At 46.4% G+C, this 21,632-nt stretch overlaps 1 protein-coding gene across 2 annotated transcripts in view; it reads left to right on the forward strand.

The window, feature by feature from the left end:
- Positions 1-409: 409 nt before the first annotated feature.
- Positions 410-21,632, forward strand: part of LOC117033444 (xanthine dehydrogenase/oxidase) — a 58,205-nt gene continuing 36,982 nt past the window's right edge. Inside the window, exons 1-10 of one of the 2 annotated variants that reach the window (XM_033125617.1) lie at positions 410-501; positions 5,564-5,621; positions 8,384-8,480; positions 9,978-10,086; positions 13,097-13,223; positions 13,738-13,799; positions 16,991-17,059; positions 17,370-17,459; positions 19,113-19,254; positions 21,396-21,488. In XM_033125617.1, the coding sequence (XP_032981508.1) occupies positions 460-501; positions 5,564-5,621; positions 8,384-8,480; positions 9,978-10,086; positions 13,097-13,223; positions 13,738-13,799; positions 16,991-17,059; positions 17,370-17,459; positions 19,113-19,254; positions 21,396-21,488 (889 nt within the window). In that variant the 5' untranslated portion in view covers positions 410-459. The remainder of the gene's footprint in view (positions 502-5,563; positions 5,622-8,383; positions 8,481-9,977; positions 10,087-13,096; positions 13,224-13,737; positions 13,800-16,990; positions 17,060-17,369; positions 17,460-19,112; positions 19,255-21,395; positions 21,489-21,632) is intronic. The other variant, XM_033125616.1, reaches the window with a different exon arrangement.

Here is a 21,632-nt window from a genome sequence, read left to right on the forward strand (position 1 = left end):
CTGAGTCTGTGTTGCTGTAAATGTAAATTGTAAAATGACAAGTGTAGAAATGGAGGGTGTGAATCAGCTGTATGCCCTGACCCTGAAGATCGCCCTTCCCCCTTCTCATCTTCAGCCAGTGGGAGGACGAAGCAGGTTCCCCGAGGGCAGTACCTGACGCCAAGCATGATATTCTCCCTGATCCATTGCCTTCCTCTGATCCTCTGTGCTCTTTGACAGACACAGATGTTGGGGTTGTGATTTGTTGTGAACGATTGCTTGCATTTTCCTTGATTTTGCAAACCAGTGGGTGTTTGTTTTTTACAGGAACTCTCCACTTCCTGAAGCTCTAAGCTGGTTCCCGCCCATTGGCCAACTTAGTTTCATTTTTGGAGGAGACGTGTTTCTCAAGTGGCACAACAGTTATAACTGCCAGTTGTGAGTGAGGTACCTGGAGTTCAGGGACTCCAACTGGTGACAATGACAGCAGACGAGTTGGTTTTCTTTGTGAATGGCAGAAAGGTAAGCAGGGGCTGACCTTTCCTTTGCTCTGGCGGCCCTGTTCTCTGGGAAGGGATGTGTGTCCTCTGGAAGAAGCCTGTCCTTTTTCTCTCTCTTTCATGCTTTTTTCCCCACTTGTTTTCCTCGCTTTCTTTCTCTCCCTCTGCAAAGGTGTAGCTGCCTTTGGGGTGACATTAAGGAAAGAAGAACTTCTCAGGGCTAGAACGTTATCAAGATACTCAAGGGGCAAAGGAGCGAGGGGGGGAACAAGAAGAGAGGTGGCTGTGGGCTCCCCCTTCCCTGCCAACTCCCTGTAGAAGTACAGACACTGGCAGGAAGCTGAGAAAGGGGAGAGGGTACTAGGTGAGACAGAGTTCACACACCACACTTCTGTGTTTCCTCAAATATATTCCAAGGCTTTTGTTGTTCCGTTTACTGAGAGAAGGAATGTGTTTTCTTGCTAATATCAAAATATGAAGTGTACACAGCCTTTTCTTCTGATATTTCTTGTATGTAAATATAACAGCTGACTTGTGTGAAGACACATACTGACATCTTGTGGCAAACCATATATATATATTTTTTGAAGGCATGTACTCCCTTTCCTTAACTCTACATATAAATATTGCAAATCTCTTACTTTGATAAAACTTGACCACTTGGATTAACTTCATTAGCGCCCAGGGATCTAGGGGAGGTGAGGTGGTTTGGGCCAGAGGGGGACTTATGACATGGGTACCAGTCTTTACAGTACCGGAAGGATGAAGAGCTCTGGAAATTCTAATGCAGGTGCAGGGAGAGAGGGTGCAAACACATGACATTGTCTCCATCCTCCACTCGCCTTCCCTACACCAGTGCTGACATGCTCACATCTGCTTCAGCTCCCCAGTTGGGAGCTAACAGGGAGGATAAAAGGGTAGCTATTGTTGTGTGTTGTAAATGGACATGTGGGCCATGTGAGTGACGAATGTTCTCAGAGAGCAAGTTTATTTATTTTGTTCTATTGGCCATTTAACATGAGAAACAGGATGACTTTACCAGGTAATTTTCAACAACTAAAATGTGCTGCATTGGATGTCTAGTGCTTATGTAGTCAGGGTGTGTTTGGGTTACTAGCAGGAAAATTTCATGAGCCATTGCAACATCAGTGCTCCAAAGACTGCTGGATCTAGAAAGGAACGTTTCAAAGTAAGTCTGCCTTGGTGAAAATTTCCCATTTTTTTAATGTTTACTTTAGGAAAACAGTTTCAGATTTTTAGTTGGTATCATTACATCATATCCTACTACCTCTGGAAGTTTTTACTACTGCCAGTTTCTGTGATAAATATTTATGTTTGTAATTTAGAAACATGTAGCCTCTTGTGAAACTGCTGGAAAGTGGAGAGGCAATGCAAGGAGTGATGAACAGTACTATAAAAACAAGACCTAGGAAGGAAATTCCAAGTCAAATTAAGGCAGCTGTGAGTCGGTGTTTTCCTGTTTCTATTCCCAAGATGTTCTAGACTTTTTGTTACAGGATAGTATGCCAAGAAGTTACCAAAGAAGCTGTGAGAACTTGGTGTTATAAAGACTATGTAGGGTGTCAGATGGGTATTGATTCACTCTTAAATGTGAGCCTTCTACTCTTCCTCTTTCAGACTGCTGCGTGGACTCTGTCTTCACTAGCTGGGGTCTTGGAGAGGGTGTAAGATGCCAACGATTTAATATCCCCAGGGCCTTCTGTATTTGTGAAGGGCCTTGGTAACTCTTGTTTTTCGCATCTTCTTCTGATCTAGAGTCAGAGTTGAAGTGAAAGAGCTACCCAGTATTTTGTTATCATTGTAGGGAGAGTCCTTTTGGAGGGTAGGATTTCTTTTTTAAACATTTTTTAATTAATTTCAGGTGCACAAAACAATGTAATAGTTAAACATTTATCATTTATATCCCTCACACAGTGATAACCCCCCTCCCTCCATCTATTATCTCTCTGACATCGCATACAGCCATTACATTTCCACTGCCTCCATTCCTAATGCTGTATTCTGCTTCTTGTAACTATATATAAATATAAAATTGTAGTTGACCTTCATTATTGTTCAGCTTCAGCTTCAGGTGTACAGTGCAGTGGTCAGGCATCTACATCATCCCTGAGGTGGTCTCCCTAATGAGACAAGTGTCCATCGGATACGGAGGGTAGGATTCTTGCTTTTCTGAGCAATCACTCTCTGTTTAGTGGAGATTGTGGCATCTGGAGGATTCTGGGAAGATTCAGCATGTAGGGTACAGCTGAAGGTGTCCAGCAGTGATCCTCCCAAGAAGTGGTGTCAGTGAGTCAACACTCACTCCCTTATGCACACTGGCGACATTGAGCAAGCTCCTCCCAGTCCTAAGCCTGTTGGACATGTATGTGGTAGAGCAATACATCTCTGTGACCAAACAGCAACCATTCAGGAGCCTATGAACTAGTTGGAAAGATGGATTATGGTTAGGCAAAGTAATATATTCCAAAATGCATTTCACAGAAAACTATCTCCATGAGATACTCTTCTCAGATATTCTCAAACCATTTAGCCGAGCTTTGGCACAAAGTAGGGGCCCAATTAATCTATATAGAATTAATGGATGAATATTAAAAACTGTAAGCAATCCTCTGGTAAAGAAATTTAGTTTTTAAACTTTGCATTATATAATTATTTTAAATTTACAAAAATGTTGCAAGAATACAAAGAAATTTTATTAAATAGACTTTACCCACATTCATCACCTGTTCATATTTTGCCACATTTGCTTTTTATTCTCGCTCTCTTTCTATATATATATATATATATATATATATATATATATATATATATATATATATATAAAATATATAATATATATGATATAGATATATATCTATATATGATATATATATATATATATATATATGATTCTCGACTGGATCAATTATTGGGCAGATTGCAAGATGGTCAGCCATATTTATTAGTTGGCATTCTTCTACCAGAAACAACTTTCTCTTCTCTCCCATTTGTTTGTTTTATAATATACTAATTATTAGTTCAGACTCATGAGTTTTAATTTTATTTAATGGATTGTAACCCATTTTAGCCAATATTTGTTTTGATGCTCAAGTTTTAGCAGAGCAGTCTGCTCAACCCAGTGTTTCCTAAGCTCACTTCCCCACAAAGCATCTTTCCTTTGGGATACCCATTGGCGTCCTTTGAGAGAGGCCATGGAGTTTGCTGGGGCCAACCCTGCAACAATGTCGAAAGAGTGGCACAGCCATTCTCTGTAGGAATTCCGGGAAGGTGGACCACTTGCAGCTGGGGTGATATGGAAAGTCTTTACAAGGGAAGCATTTGGGGTCTTCTGAGAAGTCAAAATGCAGGTGGAAGAGGAATAGAATGGTCAAAGTCTCAGGAACCAGTAGGTATATAATGTATTTTTACCGAAGTACGAAGACCAGCTTGGCAGGAAAGTAAGAGGAAAAGGCTAAAAATGAAGATTAGGAACATATAGAAATGGGCCTTGAAAGACAGTCAAAGGAACTTAGATGTAACTTTGAATATGTCGAAGGTCACTGAAGGTACTGAGCAGGGAACTTATGTGATGTGATGGAAGCAGAGCTGCAGGACAGGAGGAAGGAACAACTTGTGGGGAAGGTAGTAAGCCAAGAGGCTCTGACTGCTAGCTACAAGAAAGGTGACGAGGTCTTTTATGATTTCTTCTCCAAGAGAAAAGAAACAGCTCCTTGTGTAAACTTCGTAACCAGGACTTTGAATAAGCTGGACCTGTAGGGTGTAATCAAGAAAGGATATTCATTTTATATTCCACTTTCATTTGAACTTTATTCAAGGGGTGAAGTCTGGCAGTTTTATGACTTGTTTGATTACTTTTTGTCCATAAAAAAGATTATGGTCGAGACAAGCAAGATGGCACAGTACGTAAACGCTGTGCCTACTTTCTCTCACAACCACATTAAAATTGCAACTAATCTTCAAAACACGCTTTATCAAGAATTGCCTAAAATCAAGCTGAACTGAAGCCTTTCAACTAAGGACGTGACGTGCAGGAGAAGCCACATCCAGACTGGGCAGAGATGTGGAATGGGCTGGTCCCACACCCGTATGTGACCATTAAAGATCGGGAGGGATATTTCAACTGTGGAGGCACCCGCACCCCCACCCCCACCCCCCAGAAGAGCAAGATGTCCCAACCCCATCCGAGGATAGGAGTCCAGGGCTGGGGAGAGAAGTCACCATAATTGTTGGTTGTGAAAACCAGCGGAGATTGAGAATGAATGAGACTGAGCGCACGCTCCTCTTAAAGGGCCTGTGTGTGGACTTAGCCCCCAATGTAATCACTCTCTCTGAGCTCCAGCACTAGGGCAGAGGCTGGAGAGGAAGCAGGGACATACAGGGGTGAACTGAGTTGTCTGGCCTGGGACAGGGGCTGGAGAGGCGGCTTTCTCCTGGGCGGGGGAGTCAGTGGAGGCCATTGTTTCTTTGCTGAGCCCTCCCCTTTCCCCATGTGTGGACACAGGCGGTCACCATATCTGACTGTCCACCATTTGTTCACCCCAGCATGGCGATTGGACACCTGGCCCGCCCAACTTTCATTTGTGGCCCTTCGGTTTGAGATTGCCCCTCCATTGCTGACCTGGGTTAATGCGGTTGACTGTCCTCTAGCCCATGCACACAATAGAGCCGGACCCACAAGTGGCCCTCTGCTCTCTGAAGGTCCGCATGCTGTCCCTCTCACTGTCCCTGAAGCTCACAGTTGTGATCCAGCAGCTGGAAATGAGAAGATGTCATGTTTGATTTGAAGGAGGCTTTGCCTTGGTCAGCCCAGTATGGCAGGTACCACACCAAAGCACTCCAGTGGGTCCTGAGCTGAGCACTAATATAGAATTTTAGAATTGAAAGATGTCAGTACATACAGAGTTTGTTAGTAGTTAATGTGTTCATTCTTAAGGAATTAACAAGAAAAACCCTTTCATTTCCATAAGATAATTTAGCCCATCCCATTAACTTTACAAATTCTAGGGTAACACAATGGCTAAGTATACCTGTGATATGTCTTTCTTTTGTTTTTGTTTTTATAGGTGGTGGAGAAAAATGCAGATCCGGAAACAACTCTTTTGGCCTACCTGAGAAGGAAGTGTATCCTGACTTTGGAGTGGCAGCGAGGGAGAGGGGGCAATGGGACTCATTCTCTGGGTCGAACATCATTTTCTAGTGACCTGTGGGGAGGCGGCGAAGTGTGGAAGAAAGCGTAATGGATTAGGGTTCTGGACACCTGTGTTTCAGTTGCAGCTCTCTCACATGGCAGCTGTGTGACCCTAGGAAGTCATTTGAGCTTTCTGTTCTGAAATTCTCAGCTGTCGAATAAGAAGATTGTTCTTGATGTTCCTTAAGATCTCTTCCAGCTAAGGCTGTAGTAAAGCCAAGAGTTCACCCTGGGCCTGTAAATCAAGCAGCTGCAAAAGGCCCTCATGAGATCTCAAGCTTCATGGTCATTCCCCCTCAGCAGGAGCTGGGCCTTCCTCGGCAGCTCTTTGCCTAATACACAAATGGGCTTCCTGGGGAATGTTTCCAGCTCTGTGAAAGTGGAGTGGAAGTCAGGGGAAGGAGAGTATTTGGGGGAAGGGATGCCTGAGGTGGGGAACTGTGTAGAGGCGCCATCCATTGTGGAAATGGCAGCACTGGGAAGCATGGGGCAGAGGATATCTGAGGGAAGAGCCCAGTACCTTTTGTTTTTTCAGAGTAGGAAAATATTCTGAGTCCCTGGAAGAAAACAATAGTGAAAATGTAATAGGAGCTAACATTTAATGAGCCCTTACTATATATAGTTGGAGTTCAAGGTGATTTACGTAGGTTATCTCACTGATCCCACAGCAGCCCCTTTGTCAGAGGAGGAAGTGAGGCCTGCATATGTTCCAGGGACCTGCGTCTCACTCGTGTACTTTGGGTGAACACTGGCAGAGCTTAGGCGAAAGCCTAGAGCCACACTCTTAACATTCCACCTGTACTGGAAACTATCCGTGGGTCTGTTGTCAGGACAGTGCTCATCCTGGCCTCTGTCAACAAACTACTCTTGCTCCCAGAGACAGGAATATCCTGTGGCTCATTCCAGTGACATATTTTGGACAACAAAGGATTGTTTGAATACCTGCAGAAGTGAGCCTGGAATCCATGGCCTTACCTCTGGTTCACTCGCTTCTTATCAGATAGTGGCTGCCTCTAGTGTACTTTGTACTGGATTTTTGACCTGGGTGGTGCAAGTTTGGAGGTCAAAGCACATGAACCTGGTGATTTCTTTAGACGACTGCATCAATTTTAGTTTTATAATAACGTTTTGAAAGCCCTGAGTCCTCAGAAAGCCCCGATCATAGATATTGACTGGTTTAAAGGTCCACTCTCAACTGAAACCCCAAACTGAAAGTTGGCACGTAGAAACAAAGAATGCCCCAAAAATGTATGAACATTTTAAGAAAGGAAACTGTATAAAAATTGTAATAATATATACCGAGAAGAAAAGATGAATACAAGTCATGTGTATACATTCTTTTGGCACCTCGGTATAAAATCTTCATGGCTTATTGCCGCTCATTTGTGGGAGTTCCAAGTAAGATAGAAGACTCCAGCCTTGACTTCTACCCTGGCTTCCAGAAAGATCGCCAGGATAGAAAAAGATCGAGCTAGTTTCTAGGCGGCTACCATTGGTCTTCACATGCCCTTAGAGTTGTCTGAAATGCTGATAACTGCCTTTATCCTGACTAGTGAAAAGAATAACTTAGGGCACAGAAAGCCCTCCCCAATTGTGTTTTGAAAGAGGCAGCAGCATGGCGAATGAGGAGCTCCCATCTCTGGGGTCAGATGGATGTGTTTGGCCCCTAACACTCAAGGTGAGTGTTAGCTTGCAGGGCTCATGTTAACTCAGGGGTGTCATGAGCTGTTTTTGTTGTTTGTTTTTAATCTGTGGGGAAATGGTAGTTCCTGTCCCAACTGCTAACCAAATCACTGTGAAGAGTCCATGGATATAAGTGCTTTCATGTGTAAGATGCTATATCATTGTTAGTTATTAATTTCACCTCACATATGAGGGAAGCGAGTAGGAGACAATAACCTCAGCTCCCTTTAACCTCAGTAGGTAGCTAGATGGCTTAGAGGCCTGTGGGTCTGAGGGAAAAGCAACAGTGGGACCGGAGTATTTCAGAAAAAGGGGCAACCATGATCGCTGTTCTCTAGATCAGCCTATTACTTGGGCACTTTTACAAACGTAAAGTCTCATATTATTTATTTCTGCAAGTATGTGAAAGACATGACTCTAATTTGGCCCTAAACCTTGAAAATGTCTTCAGTTTAATTTCTATTCTCACATCCTATGAGCTGGATGTTCAAAAGCCCTGGTTCAGCACTAATTTGGGTCCCCAGACATCATCGGCCCCAAAGGTTCAAGGTGAAAAGCCTGGTCTCAGCAAATCCCAGAACAGAGGGATGTTTCACTCTGGCCCAAGTGGCTTCATTGCAGGCCTGCCCCACATGCTCAGACTTTGAGGGGCCCGATTCACCTGCCCAGGGACATCACGGGGTTGGGGACCTATCATGCCGAGCAGATCCAAGAGAAGTCTCCAGGACTAAAGTTCCAGTCCTAGACCTCAAGTCGCAGGGGTGCTACTTGGGGACTGTCCGACGGGACTCGGATGCCTTTCTCCTCCAGGGGAGTGGAGGTGGCCTCATTCCCTGTCTCCTCGAGTGCACTGCAGTCTCTCTGAATGAGGAAGCCATGTGGGTCTGCTGCCTCCCTGAGCCTGTGTGTGGCCATAGATGGCTGTACACTCGCAGCTCTACCCACACACTTCCTAGCAGCCCAGCAAAGGCTCTTTCTCTCAGTTCATGTTCCTTAACCCTTGGCTATACAGTGGGGCTCAGCGGGACCAAGCTGGGCTGTGGAGAAGGGGGCTGTGGGGCTTGCACCGTGATGCTCTCCAAGTATGATCATCTCCAGAACAAGATCGTGTATCCTTTGTCTGCTGGCTGGCTGCTCGTGTGAGGACTGTGATGTAGGGGTCAGCTTGTGAGCGAGTGTGTGTGTGTGTGTGTGTGTGTGTGTGTGTGTGTGGTGTGTACGAGCATTTACACGCACGCGTGCACACACGTGACCTTTCTAAAATCCACATTCTTTTCACATCCCATGAAATCCTTCAACAGGTCTCAGTTTCTCCCAGGATGAAGTCCAGTGTCTTTGCTTAGCACAGGAAGCCCTTCACAGTATGCACCACCTTTCCTCTCCAGTTTCTCTTTATGGGCCCAGCACTCCATTCATGCAGAGACAACTGTGAACAACCAACACACATGCCCACTCATTTCTAGGTCTTTGGATAAGCTGTTTCCCAAGTCTTCTTGATTATCCTTTCTTCCAGGAGTTGCCTACCGTGTTTCCCCGAAAATAAGACATAGCTGGATCGTCAGCTCTAAAGCATCTGTTAGAGCAAAAATTAATATAAGACCCAGTCTGATATTATATTATATTGCATTATATTATATTATATTATATTATATTATACCCAGCCTTATATATATGAAAATAAGACTGGGTCTTATATTAATTTTTGCTCCAAAAGATGCATTAGAGCTGATGGTCCAGCTATGTCTTATTTTTGGGGAAACACGGTACATGGCTAACTGTTACTAGCTCTTTAAGATTGGGCAAAATATCACCTCCTCCAGGAAGCCTTCTTTAATCTACCAAGATTGGGTCAGGTGCCCTTAGTCCCATAGTGTCCTGTGCACAGCTCTCCTGACACACTTACCATAAGATATTTAAATTGCATCTTCAGGGTGGGTTCTGTTTTCCTGAGTTGATCACAACCTATTGAAGGACAGAGATTTTTTTTATCTTATTCACATTTACTTCTCAGCCCTCCCAGGAGTGCCTGGCATATGGTTGGCACTCAGTCACTGATGTTCGTTGTATAAGTGAATGAGTGGTGAATAAAAGAATGGATGTGAGCAAGCTCTATCTGAGGAGGTGATGTCTCATGTTCCCTGGGGATTTTGCCCTCCCAGGGGATTGGCAGAAATAGAGGTGAGTAAAAGCAGGGAATCAAAAGTGCCAGGAGGTTCTGAAATTGAAGAGGCTAAGGAAGGGCCCTGCAGATGGAGGAGCACACGTTGGGCCTGGAACCTGCCAGAAACTTCCTCGCGACTCAGACTCCAAGGTCAAGCTGAGTAAGAGGTAGCTGAAAGTGACCCTGGATCCCTCGCTCCAGCTCGGAGGCCTAGGGTGCACTGATGGTACCTGACCCCACAGGGCTCTGGAGGGGCTCAGGCCGCACCTGTGGGGGGAGCTTCTTCTGTCCCTAGCCCAGAGTCTTGGGTGGAGGGACGAGGACACCTGTAGAAGAGACAAGAACATCATGTAGAGTGAAGAGAAATGCTACACAGCATCTCAAAGTGTCTCACCACCTCTGATGACCTGATGGACAATGGAATGACCTTAATCTGAGCTTGCAGCCACTTTTCTGTCAATGCCTGCCTGGCCCCCATCTGTTCTTTGCACCACGTTGCCGTGACGACTGTGGAAGGAATAGGAAGCACCAAGTCGAGGCTGCATCCTGTGCAGGTAACCAGAGCAAAGAGAGCTCCTGACAAGGTAGCAGACTTGCATGGGTTGTGGGGCTGAGTGTTTGCACCTGGGCAAAGGAGACCTTTGGCCTGGCCACTTCCTCCTCACCTCCAGGGGGAGGGGCTGTGAGGCAGAAAGAGGAGGCGCCCAAGCCTCACGCTTCCTCCTGTGTCTAGGGTGGATGTAACATTTCATGACCCCTAGAGAACCAAGAGGTCCATTGGATCTGATGGCTGGGCCGTCCAGCTTCACGAGAGCTGGAGGGAGGAGGGCTGGGTAAACTTCCTCACCTTGTGCCCCAGTGTGCTTAGGAAGCCCCGTGTCTCCCCAGAGTCATGATTCCAAACGCTCCGTGCCCCTTGATAAGAAGCCCACCTACTCCCTGTTCCCTTGAATGGTAATTCCATTGTACCTCTCAGCTCCCACCTGCAGATAAACAAAATGTGCACTGCTAGGCTTCCATCCTTGTTCCGGTGGAGGTTAGCAAGGGCTGAGTGAGAGAATAGAGACATGTGAGTGTCTGACCAAGGCTTTCTCCATGACGGTATCAGGCCAGCTGGGAGTGGATTGAAACTGGGAAAGCTTTTGGGAAGAGTGGGTGGTAATCTGGGAGTTTCTGTGGAGAGAATCAGGATGCTCTGAGGCAAAGTGGAATGGAGCCCACATGGGAGCAGAGCACTGTGGGAAGGAAAGGCCGTTGTTCCCAGTGCTTTTTGCTTGGGGAAACAGACAGGGGGTCTTTGGGAGATTGCAATCCCAGAGGTGCCAGAGCTTAATCCTCCCTTGACCATTTGGAGAGACCTGTCATTCAGAACACGCCTTCTAAGTTTCCTTGGGCACCTCCCAAGAATGTGGGAACCAGAGCCTCCGGTTGAGCAAGCTGATTACATTCTTTGAGAGGGGCATCTTGGACCAACTACGTCAGGTCAGAGCAGGGCTGGGGTGGTATTGCTTCACCTCTGTGGCTTTGTTTCTCAGGATGAAAAGGGAAAAATTACTAAACTCGTCCAACCTGCAGGAGATGGGAGTAATTATGGTTTGTAATTTTCCTTGAGGCAAATAGATGAAAGTAAGAATGAACAGTTTAAACACTGGCATCACAATCATATTATTAGGCTAAAACCCTCCCTTTCCAATGGTATAGATCCTTACTCCCGATGCTCTTATTTTGGCTCCAAATAAGCTGTAGAGCCAGATTCCACTTTTCCTTGTCCACTTAGATTTTTTCTTTGCTCTCTATGGCAATCCGTTTCCCCCATTCTCCTCCTGTCTCCATGTTTGCACCATGTGCTGGCTTCTTGTCTGCTCAGTCCCTCGTGGCTGCAGCACCCATGGGCCCTGGCTGGGTCCCTCCCCTACTCCATCTTCACACTCGCCGTAGGTGAGCTTAATACCATCTGGATGCGAATGGCACTCACATATTTATCTTCAGCTTTGACTGCTCCTCATATTTCCAACTGCCTACGTGACATCAATATATGAATGTCTATTGTCTGTCTAATGTCTGTTTGTTAAATCTCAAACTTAACAAAACCCTATTCTTTCCAGACTTCGTATCTTGGTCCCATTTCTACTCTTGCCCCCTACAACCCATTCCCCACCCCAAACCTCGAGTGATTCTTTAAAGACGTAAGTTAGATCTTATTACACCCTGCTGAAAATTCCCCAATGACCTTCCGTCACACCCAGAGTATAAGTTCTGATCCCCATCATGGCGTATGAGGAGCTGCATGATCTGGCTGCTGCCTATTCCCCCAGGATTTCTCTCATCCCGGCGAGTTCAACCTGCACCGGCCTCTCCGTGAATCTGGCACACCTGGCTGGGCACTTGCTGTGCTCAAGGGTTTTGTCCTTGCTGTTCCCTTCATCTGGAATACACTCTTCCCTGATCCAAATTGTGTTATTAAATTAAACGGAAAGCTCACCTTTTCAGAGCCATCATTTCTGACCACTTGAGTAGCCAGTAGTCACTCTGGGTCCTGTCATCCTGTGCTAATTCTCTACCTAACACTGACTTCCACCTGCAACTTTCTTGATCTTTTAGTTATTTTTTTTTGGTCAATATTTCCCCTACTATTACATGAGTTTTGTGAAACCAGGGACCTCATCTCCTTTCTTCACTGCCCTGTCCGCAGTGCTTTAAACATGCCTGGAACACAATAGGATCTCAGTAAATATTTACATATATATGGCTATTTACTGAGTAAATATTTATAAAAGGAATGAAAATGAATGAATATCTATATGCTAGGTATTGGACATACAATATTCTAATACTTTTACTTAATGTAAGTACTAAGAAGCACTCCCAAGAGAAAAAAAAGATGTGGAGAATCTCCTTGCAATAAAAATCTTGCAGGTTTAAATGAAAACTTCTCTGACATTCAATGCATTTAGCAAATGCTATATGACACATTTCCCAATTCTTATGTCCTGACTAGACTTTAAGAATTTCCTTCATTTAAGAAGACAGTGGTATTCTAGTTTGGAATAAGATGCACTTGTTTTTTTCTTAATAAATGCTGGTTGAGTTGGATTGTAGGGTAGTGTAGTTAGAAGAACATGACACACCTCTTACATTTACCATGCATGACTTTGGATAAATCTCTTAAACTCTGGACTTGCTTCTTCCTCTGTTCAATGAAAGGAATGAAACGTAAGAAGGCCCTTCTAACTCTAACGTTTGCCATTCTTTGAAGGGACTTTCCTACTAATAACACTGGTTGACTGCCCACTATGTGCTGGGTATAATGTTAAGAGTTTAATGTGAATTATCTCATTGACTCCTCACCACAGCTCTGGAGGTAAGTACTAGGATGGTCCACATCATACAGATGAAGGATTATTGGCTCAGAGAAGTTTGGTAGCATAGCCAAGGTCATGGGTGGTAAGTGGTGGCACTAGGATTTGACCGTGTGGTGACTGCTCCTCCACACTGCCTGTTGACATGGCTCCAGCTGAGGCATGTAGGGAGTTTGAGAGGGTTCATGCCATCTGTCCCTTTTAGGAGAGAATTGCCAAAAGCCATGGTTCCCAGTGTGGATTCTGCACCCCTGGCATTGTCATGAGCATGTACACGCTGCTTCGGAACCAGCCCAAGCCCTCCATGGAGGAGATTGAGGATGCCTTCCAAGGTATGGGCCTCCAGGCTTCCCACTTTGCCTCTGTGAATGGTCCCAGGAGTGTGGGCCAGCTGTCTATTCCTCTGAATTGAATAGAGATGACTCCCCATCCATTCACCATTTCAGTGCATCATTTATTCAATTATACTGAGTCGTATTATATGTCATGCACTATCTAGGGCACAAGGGACACAGGGATGAAAGATACAATACCTACTCTCAAGGAGTTCCCACTCCGAAGAAGAGATTTTATATTATAGTTTGATAATCTCACTCATAAAACTGACTAGGTACCGTGGGAACTCTTAGGAGGGGCACCTGAATCTGTGTGGGCATTCTAGGAAGACTTCCTGGAAGAAGTGATAGGTGTTTTCAAGTCAGCAGTAGAAGGAGGAGGAGGGGCATTCCAGGCAGAGAAAACAGAGTATGCAAAGAGAGCATCTAACTGAGCCAGGAGCAAAGCCACAAACCCCTCACCTGCCCTTGGCGCCAGTGCAGACATTGAAGCTTTCTGCTTGGCCCACAGGAAACCTGTGTCGCTGCACAGGCTACAGACCCATCCTCCAGGGCTTCCGGACCTTCGCCAGGGTAAGTGGGGGCCCCAGGACAGCAGTGGCCCTGCTCCTAACGTAGCAACACTCAGGAAATCACAGCTGGGAGGGATGCCAGAGCTTCTGGATTACAGAGAAGAAAGATAACATGGCAAGCTAGCAGGTTCTCAAGCTGCCAATACGTGGCGTGGACAGTGTACTCTGCCATTCTTAGACAGGGTTTCTCATCGATAGCTTGAGAACTTTCCTTCAGGGAAAGCCTGGAGAACCAGTCCTGGAAGAGGCATGCTGCCCAAGGCCTAACTTCCCCCAGGGCATTCATGCTTGGCAGCTTTTCTAGAGACTGGCACACTCAGCCCATGGTACAGGTGCTGAATGTGGCGTGTAATAACCCGACCTGACTCAACACCCACGCCGCTCCTCCTTTCCTCTCCCGCTGCCTTCTGTAGTTGGCACTCTGCTGGGCTAATGGAACTGCTCCTCAGTCTCTACAGCTTGTGAACTCTGGCAGTGTTCGTAGAACTCTGAGTGAGAAGCCACAGGCAGGGTGTATGGGTATCACCTATAGAAGCACAGATACACACCTGCCTGCCGTCTGGTGAGGAAGGCAGAGGCTGGCCTCTCCTTTCTTGGCTTAGTCTGTCCAGATTTTTACCTGATTCTCCAACTGGCTGAGCTTGATTCTGACTCCAGTCAAACTGTGTCATCTCAATTTGATTTAACATTGAGAACAGAATGACAGACTCCTGTGCTTTTCACTGATCTGTCGGGCTGATGCATGACGAAAAGGAGTGTCTCATCCAAGTAACTCCAAAGGGGTGGAGAAGGAAATGAGAATTTTAAGGATGGAAAACACCACACCCTGGTAAGGAACTAAAAGGTGTGGATTTAATTGAAAAGGACTGAAAGCTCAGATTCAGAGTCTGCAGACCTGGGTTCAAATCCCAATTCATCACTTAACTAATGCATGACCTTGGACAAATTTCCTTGTTTCAAAATGGGGATTACAATAATACCTACCTTGTAGAGTTCGTTGAAAGCACTTATTGTAAACCCCTTAGAACAATACTGGACATATCTTAAGTATTCAGTAAATGACAACTAAATTATGATGCTGGGACATTTCTTCCATGAACAGTATTTGATCCTTATAAATGGTTCAGCTTCCCTGAGAACCAGGAATTCTTAATTTTGTCCACAAATTTATTTCATAGGAGCCTCCTCACAGATATATAATCTCACCAGTCCTTCTAGATTCTCAAAAGAGAAAGCCTTTTGAGTGTACAGCTGTGCTCTTTCGCGGGGGTGAGCTGGTTTCTGATTCCGTTGGACAGCAGTGCTTCCCCCAGGCCAGCTGCCTGGCCGTGGCTCGCAGAGCAGAGCACAGCAGAGTGCTCTGCGCAGCCGAAATGACCTGCCCAGAGTGTGCCGAGAAGCTCACTGCATTACTCATTAGAGACCCCTGAGCCTCTATTCACGGCCTATTGATTCTCATTTTACCCAGTTCTACGAAACCTGGTCATCACGTTTTCATGCCCAGAGCACATACTAGAAAAGGATGAGGAGAATCTGCTAGAGGGAGGCTCACGGTCCACAGCAAGAAATGAGAGTGTCCATCCAGCAGCAAGGAAGGAAATGGAGGAATCCTGAAAATAAGCATGCGCTCAGCAGTCTTAGCCTACTGAGAACACTGGAAGTCTCTCCAGGGGGAAAACTGCCTTCTCCAAGCTCCGTAAACCTTGAGGCCACTGACATATTGTCCATCACAATAACTTATGTCATGGACACATCAATGAATTATCAAGAAAAAAGATCTAAGTAAGAATGTGCTGGCATTTTAATTATCTGGAAAAATGTACTTCCGAGAAATACATGCGCCCCCTCCCCCGCCGCGAAGACTGGGTCAGTGAGGCTGAGCATTACCCTGTGCAGTTTCCGCTCCTACTTAGGACCTGCTGGTTCCCCTGCATCACTCCTTCTCCAGGAAGAAAGATGAAAAGAGGCACCAGAGGAACCTTCTTTTCTCTCTCCTTTTCTGTCTAAATAGAAAGAAAAATGGCAAGGTGGTGGCGGGGAGGTCCAAGATCGGGCAGCTCTGAGATCCAATGCGAAGCTGTGAATGCAGGAGAGGGCAGCGTGTGCAGGGGGTCGAGGCCGGGGGGGTTTCTCTCCCAGTGCCAAGTCTGACAGTCCTTTCAGGTTCTCAAAGACCACATCTTTGGCCCCGTGGCCCTCTGAGTGCTTTCTTGGGAACACTAGTGGGTTGTGACTCATCCTTTGGGAAATGACAGCATGAAATGGTGTAATTCATATGCAGATGGTCGGCCCTGGCCTATTCCTCCAGGAATTAATTGGCCACTCTGGAAATGTATCTGGGGTGTGCCTGGGGGTTTCCCCCACTTTTGCCTGTCAGCACAACTCTGATTCTGGAGTGTGTCCTGAGGTCCTCAGCTGATATTCCTGCCTTCGTGGGGCAGGTCAGGTGAACACACTCCTTCCCTGAAGCCTTGGTCCTTGGAGGCAGCAATCTGGCCTCTACTCTGTGCTCTGCCATTGGCATCCTGAGAGGGCCTGAGCACGTCCTTTCCTCATAGGGATGGGTCATCAGACCTGTACCTTCCTCTAGAACTGGCCCACAGTGAGGAATAAAGAATGCTTGGCTTTCTGGCCAGAAGTGTCTATAAGCATTGGTGAGGCCATCGAGCACACTGGCTGGAAACAACCCTGGGCCCAGCACTGGCCTTGGACATCCTTGTCAGGAGCCCCACAAAAACCCCAGCATGGGGGGCACCCAGCCGAGCTCCACAGAACTCATTGATCTAGTGATAAAGGCTCTTGAATGCTGACAAATCCAAACGGGAATTTCTGTCATAGAGGCTTCCTAAGGAAGGAGCACTAAAGAGGGAAAATGGGCATAAAGTTATGTTTTGATAAAGTAGGACCTATCTTTATGGAGAAATTTTCTTAAATTCCCCTGCTGCTTCCAGGAGAGATCCTATTTGTTTATTCATGAGTTATTTAGTCTACATTAACCATGCAAGAAAAGAAGTTAAAGCAGAGGCCTTACCTCTATGCAAAGTCAAGTGGAATGGGTTAAGTGTCTGCTGTTTCTATTGATGTGGGCATAGGTGTCAGAGCTAGATTTCATCGGGCATTAATAAAGTAGGTTCTTTAGCTTTTGTAAAAACTCTGCAAATATTTTTGTGCGAATGTTGGTCATCTCTCTAGGATGGTGGATGCTGTGGAGGAAATAAAGACAACCCCAACTGCTGTATGAACCAGAAGAAAGACCACACGGTAAGTGGGTCCTCCTCTCTGGAAGCCTGGGGGCCAATCTCAGATCAAAGGAGCTGGTGGACTCTCTCTATGCTCTTGGCAGTGGTGGCTGGAACAGAAAACAGTTATGCCCAGACTAAGAGGGTGGTCAATATGCACATTAACCCTGGGGGCCCTGGCAAGAAGACCTCCTTGTTCCTGCCTTCTAGGAGGCATCTGTCTCTCCACCAGCTCCGGCAGGCTATGAATGAGCATGAACAGAGCTGGATCAGTCCTATGGGACATTTTAAAGGAAGAGATACTGTACCAACGCATCTGTTCCCTTTCTCAGCAGGTCATTCTCTCACCATCTTTATTCAACCCGGAGGATTTTATGCCCTTGGATCCCACCCAGGAACCCATCTTCCCCCCAGAATTGCTGGTAGGTGATGCCCCAGGCAAAGGCCCAACTAAGACTCTGTGCCATTGATGCTGGTGACACCAATTCCCCGGAGCAGAGACTCAAGCCCTTTAAGAAAGTTCTTGGATTTACATGGGAAAGAATTCAAACATGAGGGATAACACAGAGTTTAAAATGAAAGTAAGTTTATTTAGCAGAGTAAGTAAGAAAAGAAAGGCCACCCCACTGACAGAGTGGTGGTTTCTAATCACTAGAGGAGGAGAGACGCCCTCCTCCCGTCGGGGTTTATATGTATATCTTGTTTCCATGGAAAATTTCTTGTTATAGGGAACTTCTGCAAGGCAGAAGAAGAAGGGGTCAGCTTTACCTTTAACTTTTGGAAGGTACAGCCTGTGACTAGTTTGTAATAGGTTTAATTACAGGAGTGGCCATAATGCAACCTCTTTGCTCAATAGGCTTTGGGTGGTCTGTTCTGTGTGATTGATTGACGTCTGCCTGAGTTCTGTGTCTTGGAGGACACGGGTAGCTGGCCTGGAATCCCACCTCCTAGTTCCTTCTCTTGTGAAAATAGTCCTCATGCTCCTTTCCTATATTACCATGAGCCCCTGGAGACTCGCTTTATTTCATATGCACTGGGAACTTTGTATTCTCCTTGTCCTTTAGGTTTCAGCCAAAATTTGCCTTCCTTTCTCTGACACCCAGGGGTCAAGTCCCTCTGTCACATACTCCCACAGGGACCCACATTTCTCTCCTTCTCACATATGTCCCTCTGAGGACAGGAAATGAATGTCTCTTGCATATGACAGGCGCTCTAGAAGTGTTTGCTGACCTCCTGGCTACATCTAATACATCAGCTACCCCATACCCAACCCAAGAAACCCATTCTTCTCCTGTAAGCAGTCCACTAATTTAGAAAACACATAAACACACAGAAAAAGAGAGCTTTACTCCAAGGCCACAATCCATGGAGCTCTGTTTTAAGGACACCACTCACAACTACTTTCTCACCTTGATGATTCTTCTCCTTTACTCCAACATTTATGGTGAGTAAAGAATCAAGTCTCTCTTAGAGCTTCTCAAGTGCAGATTTCTCCAGGGCTGTTGAGCACATGAAGATTGCCTTATGAATTCAGAGGCCAGACAGGGCTTTGTGGCAAGCTGCCAGAATGCCTTTTTCTGGATTGTGCAACCTTGAAATATTGTCAGCTTGATTTTGGAATTTTCTCTCCCAGCCCAGCCTCACCCCACATGCCCTAGGACCAGCTCTCTGTTGCATTCTCTTTGATCCCTCTTTCTTTGCAGCCCCTGTTTCCTCCTACACCTTGTCCACTGCACCTCCTGGAGACAGTGTGGCACAGTATAGGTTGCCTTGTGACCTTCGGCAGGTCACATAACTTCTCTGACCCCCAGTTTCCTCCTTTACCTATAACAGGTGGGGCTCACTCTTCTCTGATGCCTTCTAAAGATTCAAATAGCGTATATAATAATTGGAACCTAGTTCCTGCCTCAATCCGCCGTAGTTCCTCTCGCTTCTAGCCGACGTGTATTTTCATTCTGAATTCAGGATTAAACGAGTCAGTAGAAGACTCGGTCCCACAGTGGACTTAGAGCAAGGGCAGTGGTAATGGCATTGGGAGGAGGGAGACAGCACAGTAAGAAAACTGCATTTTCCAGAGGCTGAAAGATGCCCCTCAGAAGCAGCTGCGTTTTGAAGGGGAGCGTGTGACCTGGATCCAAGCCACAACCCTGAAGGAGCTCCTGGACCTCAAAGCCCAGCACCCCGAGGCCAAGCTGGTGGTGGGGAACACGGAGATCGGTAAGGGCCTGGGAAGCACTGCGGGCTGCCTGGATGCCTGGGACCCATACGGAGTCCTGGACACTTGAATTCCTGCACAACCCCCGGTTTTGGAGCCACACAGACCTTGTTCAACTCCTTGCTGGCTGTGTGTCTTCGGACACATTAGTTCTCCTCCCCTACCCTCGTGTTCCCATTTCACATACGTGGTTAACTATACCTCCTCCTCCAAGGATTGTTCCGAGTATTAACTGAGATCCTTGCTGGCTGTTCTCCATAAACATTTACAGAGTGCCAGCTCTGTGCCAGGTACTCTGGTGGGGCTGGGGTGCCAAGATCAACTGGACATAATCCTTTCCTCACTAATGTCCCTGTCTATGTAAGTGAGGAGGGAGCAGTGTAAGTAAAGTCTAGGCTGGTGCCTGATGGACATGAGGGGTTCAATAAATGCTACTCTCCTCCCCACCACCCTTTTCTGGGGGTGACATGGTAAGGCAAAGGAAAGGCGATGTCCAAGTGTGACTGTTTGTGTTGCTGTGACCAAGGCCACCTGCCCTGTTGGTGCTACCACCTGGGATCTGCATATTGTTATGCAAACAGGTCAGGGAGACTGGAGTTGTGTAGCTGTTGGTCCTAGTGTTCGAAGAGACAGAAGGTGGCAGAGGTGCTCAGGTCCCTGCTAATATCTATCCATTTCTAATCCTTGCTTGGCCAGTTTCCACTTTGCTGGGTCCCAAGCCCAGTGAGAACTGAAGGAGAAGATTGTGATACAGCTAGAGGACCTCTGCTTTTTGGGGGACTTGACATGATCTTAAGCAGCCAAGTGCAGCCTATGGGAGACTCCTGGCTCTGGTTATGGAAGGAGCCCCTGATGCCTGGGTTCTGTTAGATCTGTAGGCAAAGAGAGGAGAGCCTGGCTCAGTTCCGTGCTGGTGGAGTTCAGAGCCGATCATGCCCTTGTGAGCACAGGTCCCCAGCCACAGTGTTGTGACACAGGCATGGCAGGGTGGCCTGCCTCAATTGATGGGATCCTGATGGCCCATGTAGCCTTGGTTCACGGGTCCACGGTAGCATGAGTTAAAGTGAAGAATGACTGGCCAAAAAAGTACTTGAGGTCCTTTGACATATGCCACGTTCCTTGCCATGAGTCACATAACATCCTGGACCCAGTGAGATTCTCAGAGAAAGGAATTCACAAAGATTTTATAAGCTCCAAGTTAGAAATATTTTCTTATTACTCTTCCATCTGCTCCACTTCCTCCTCCCTTATCCACCGACCCAGCAGCATAACTACAGCCAGGGCAGGGTGTTACGGGAAGCTGGGCCTGGAGGGGACCTTATCGAGATGGAAATACTGCCTCCATCTGTGTTCTTTGTCCTGGGAGCTGATGTCCAGACAAGCCAGACTGTCCAAAGCCTGGGCCACCCTTCAGAAATCCTGAACAGCATGTGACATGATGTGTGACGAGGCATTTGCTTCTCTTCTAAGCTTTTCCATCTACTGCCCTGTGGGCAGGGCTGGGAGAGGAGCTGTATAACTGGGTCTGAGGATCAAGGGCAAATCTGTTCACAGAGCTTTCTACCTTGATTAGCAGATTGGAAGTTTCCTCTTTTCGTCAATTTTCCTTTTTCTCTCTGAGTGTTAAGCTTTTGTGTTATTATTACTATTACACCCTGAGTTGAATAATAGCTTAAGTACTGAAATGTGCCCACTCTTATCTGTGTAATTTGGGCAAGAAATTTAACCTCCCTGTGTCGTAGTTTCTTAATCTATAAACAGAAAAACCCTACAGTATCTCACAGGGTTGTTGTGAGAATTAAGTGAGTTAAAATATATGAAGTGCTTAGGAGGGTTACTGACATATTTTAATGTAGTGTGTTTTCTAATATTATACACACACACACACACAAACACACACACACACACACACACACACACACACCAGCTTTTGGGCTGATAGTGTGCAGAGCACACTTAATCCTGCCTTTCGCCCACTGCACTTTTTGTCCCGAGACATGCACAGAGCATGTTACGATTGTGAGTATGTCATACACCCTGTGCATGGAGGTGGGAAAAGGTGCTGGAGGTGGGAAAAGGTGCTGAGTCTGCCATGGTGATAGGACAACAGGTCTCTAACATCAGGCTTCCCGATTCTCTCGAGGCATCGAGATGAAGTTTAAGAACAAGCTGTTTCCTGTGATCGTCTGCCCCGCCTGGATCCCCGAGCTGAATTCAGTGGAGCACGGCCCAGAGGGTAAGGGGGGGTTCACCTGAGCCCACAAAGGGGCTGGGATGCTGAGGATGGGTCTCAGGGGGATGGTGGTGCCAGGACAGCCTCTTTGGCTCTCACTGCCAGCTGCTTGCCCTGCAGATGCCCAGCACAGAGGAAGGGGCACAC

This window comes from Rhinolophus ferrumequinum, chromosome 13, assembly GCF_004115265.2.
Source record: "Rhinolophus ferrumequinum isolate MPI-CBG mRhiFer1 chromosome 13, mRhiFer1_v1.p, whole genome shotgun sequence".
In the NCBI taxonomy this organism is placed as follows: Eukaryota; Metazoa; Chordata; class Mammalia; order Chiroptera; family Rhinolophidae; genus Rhinolophus; species Rhinolophus ferrumequinum.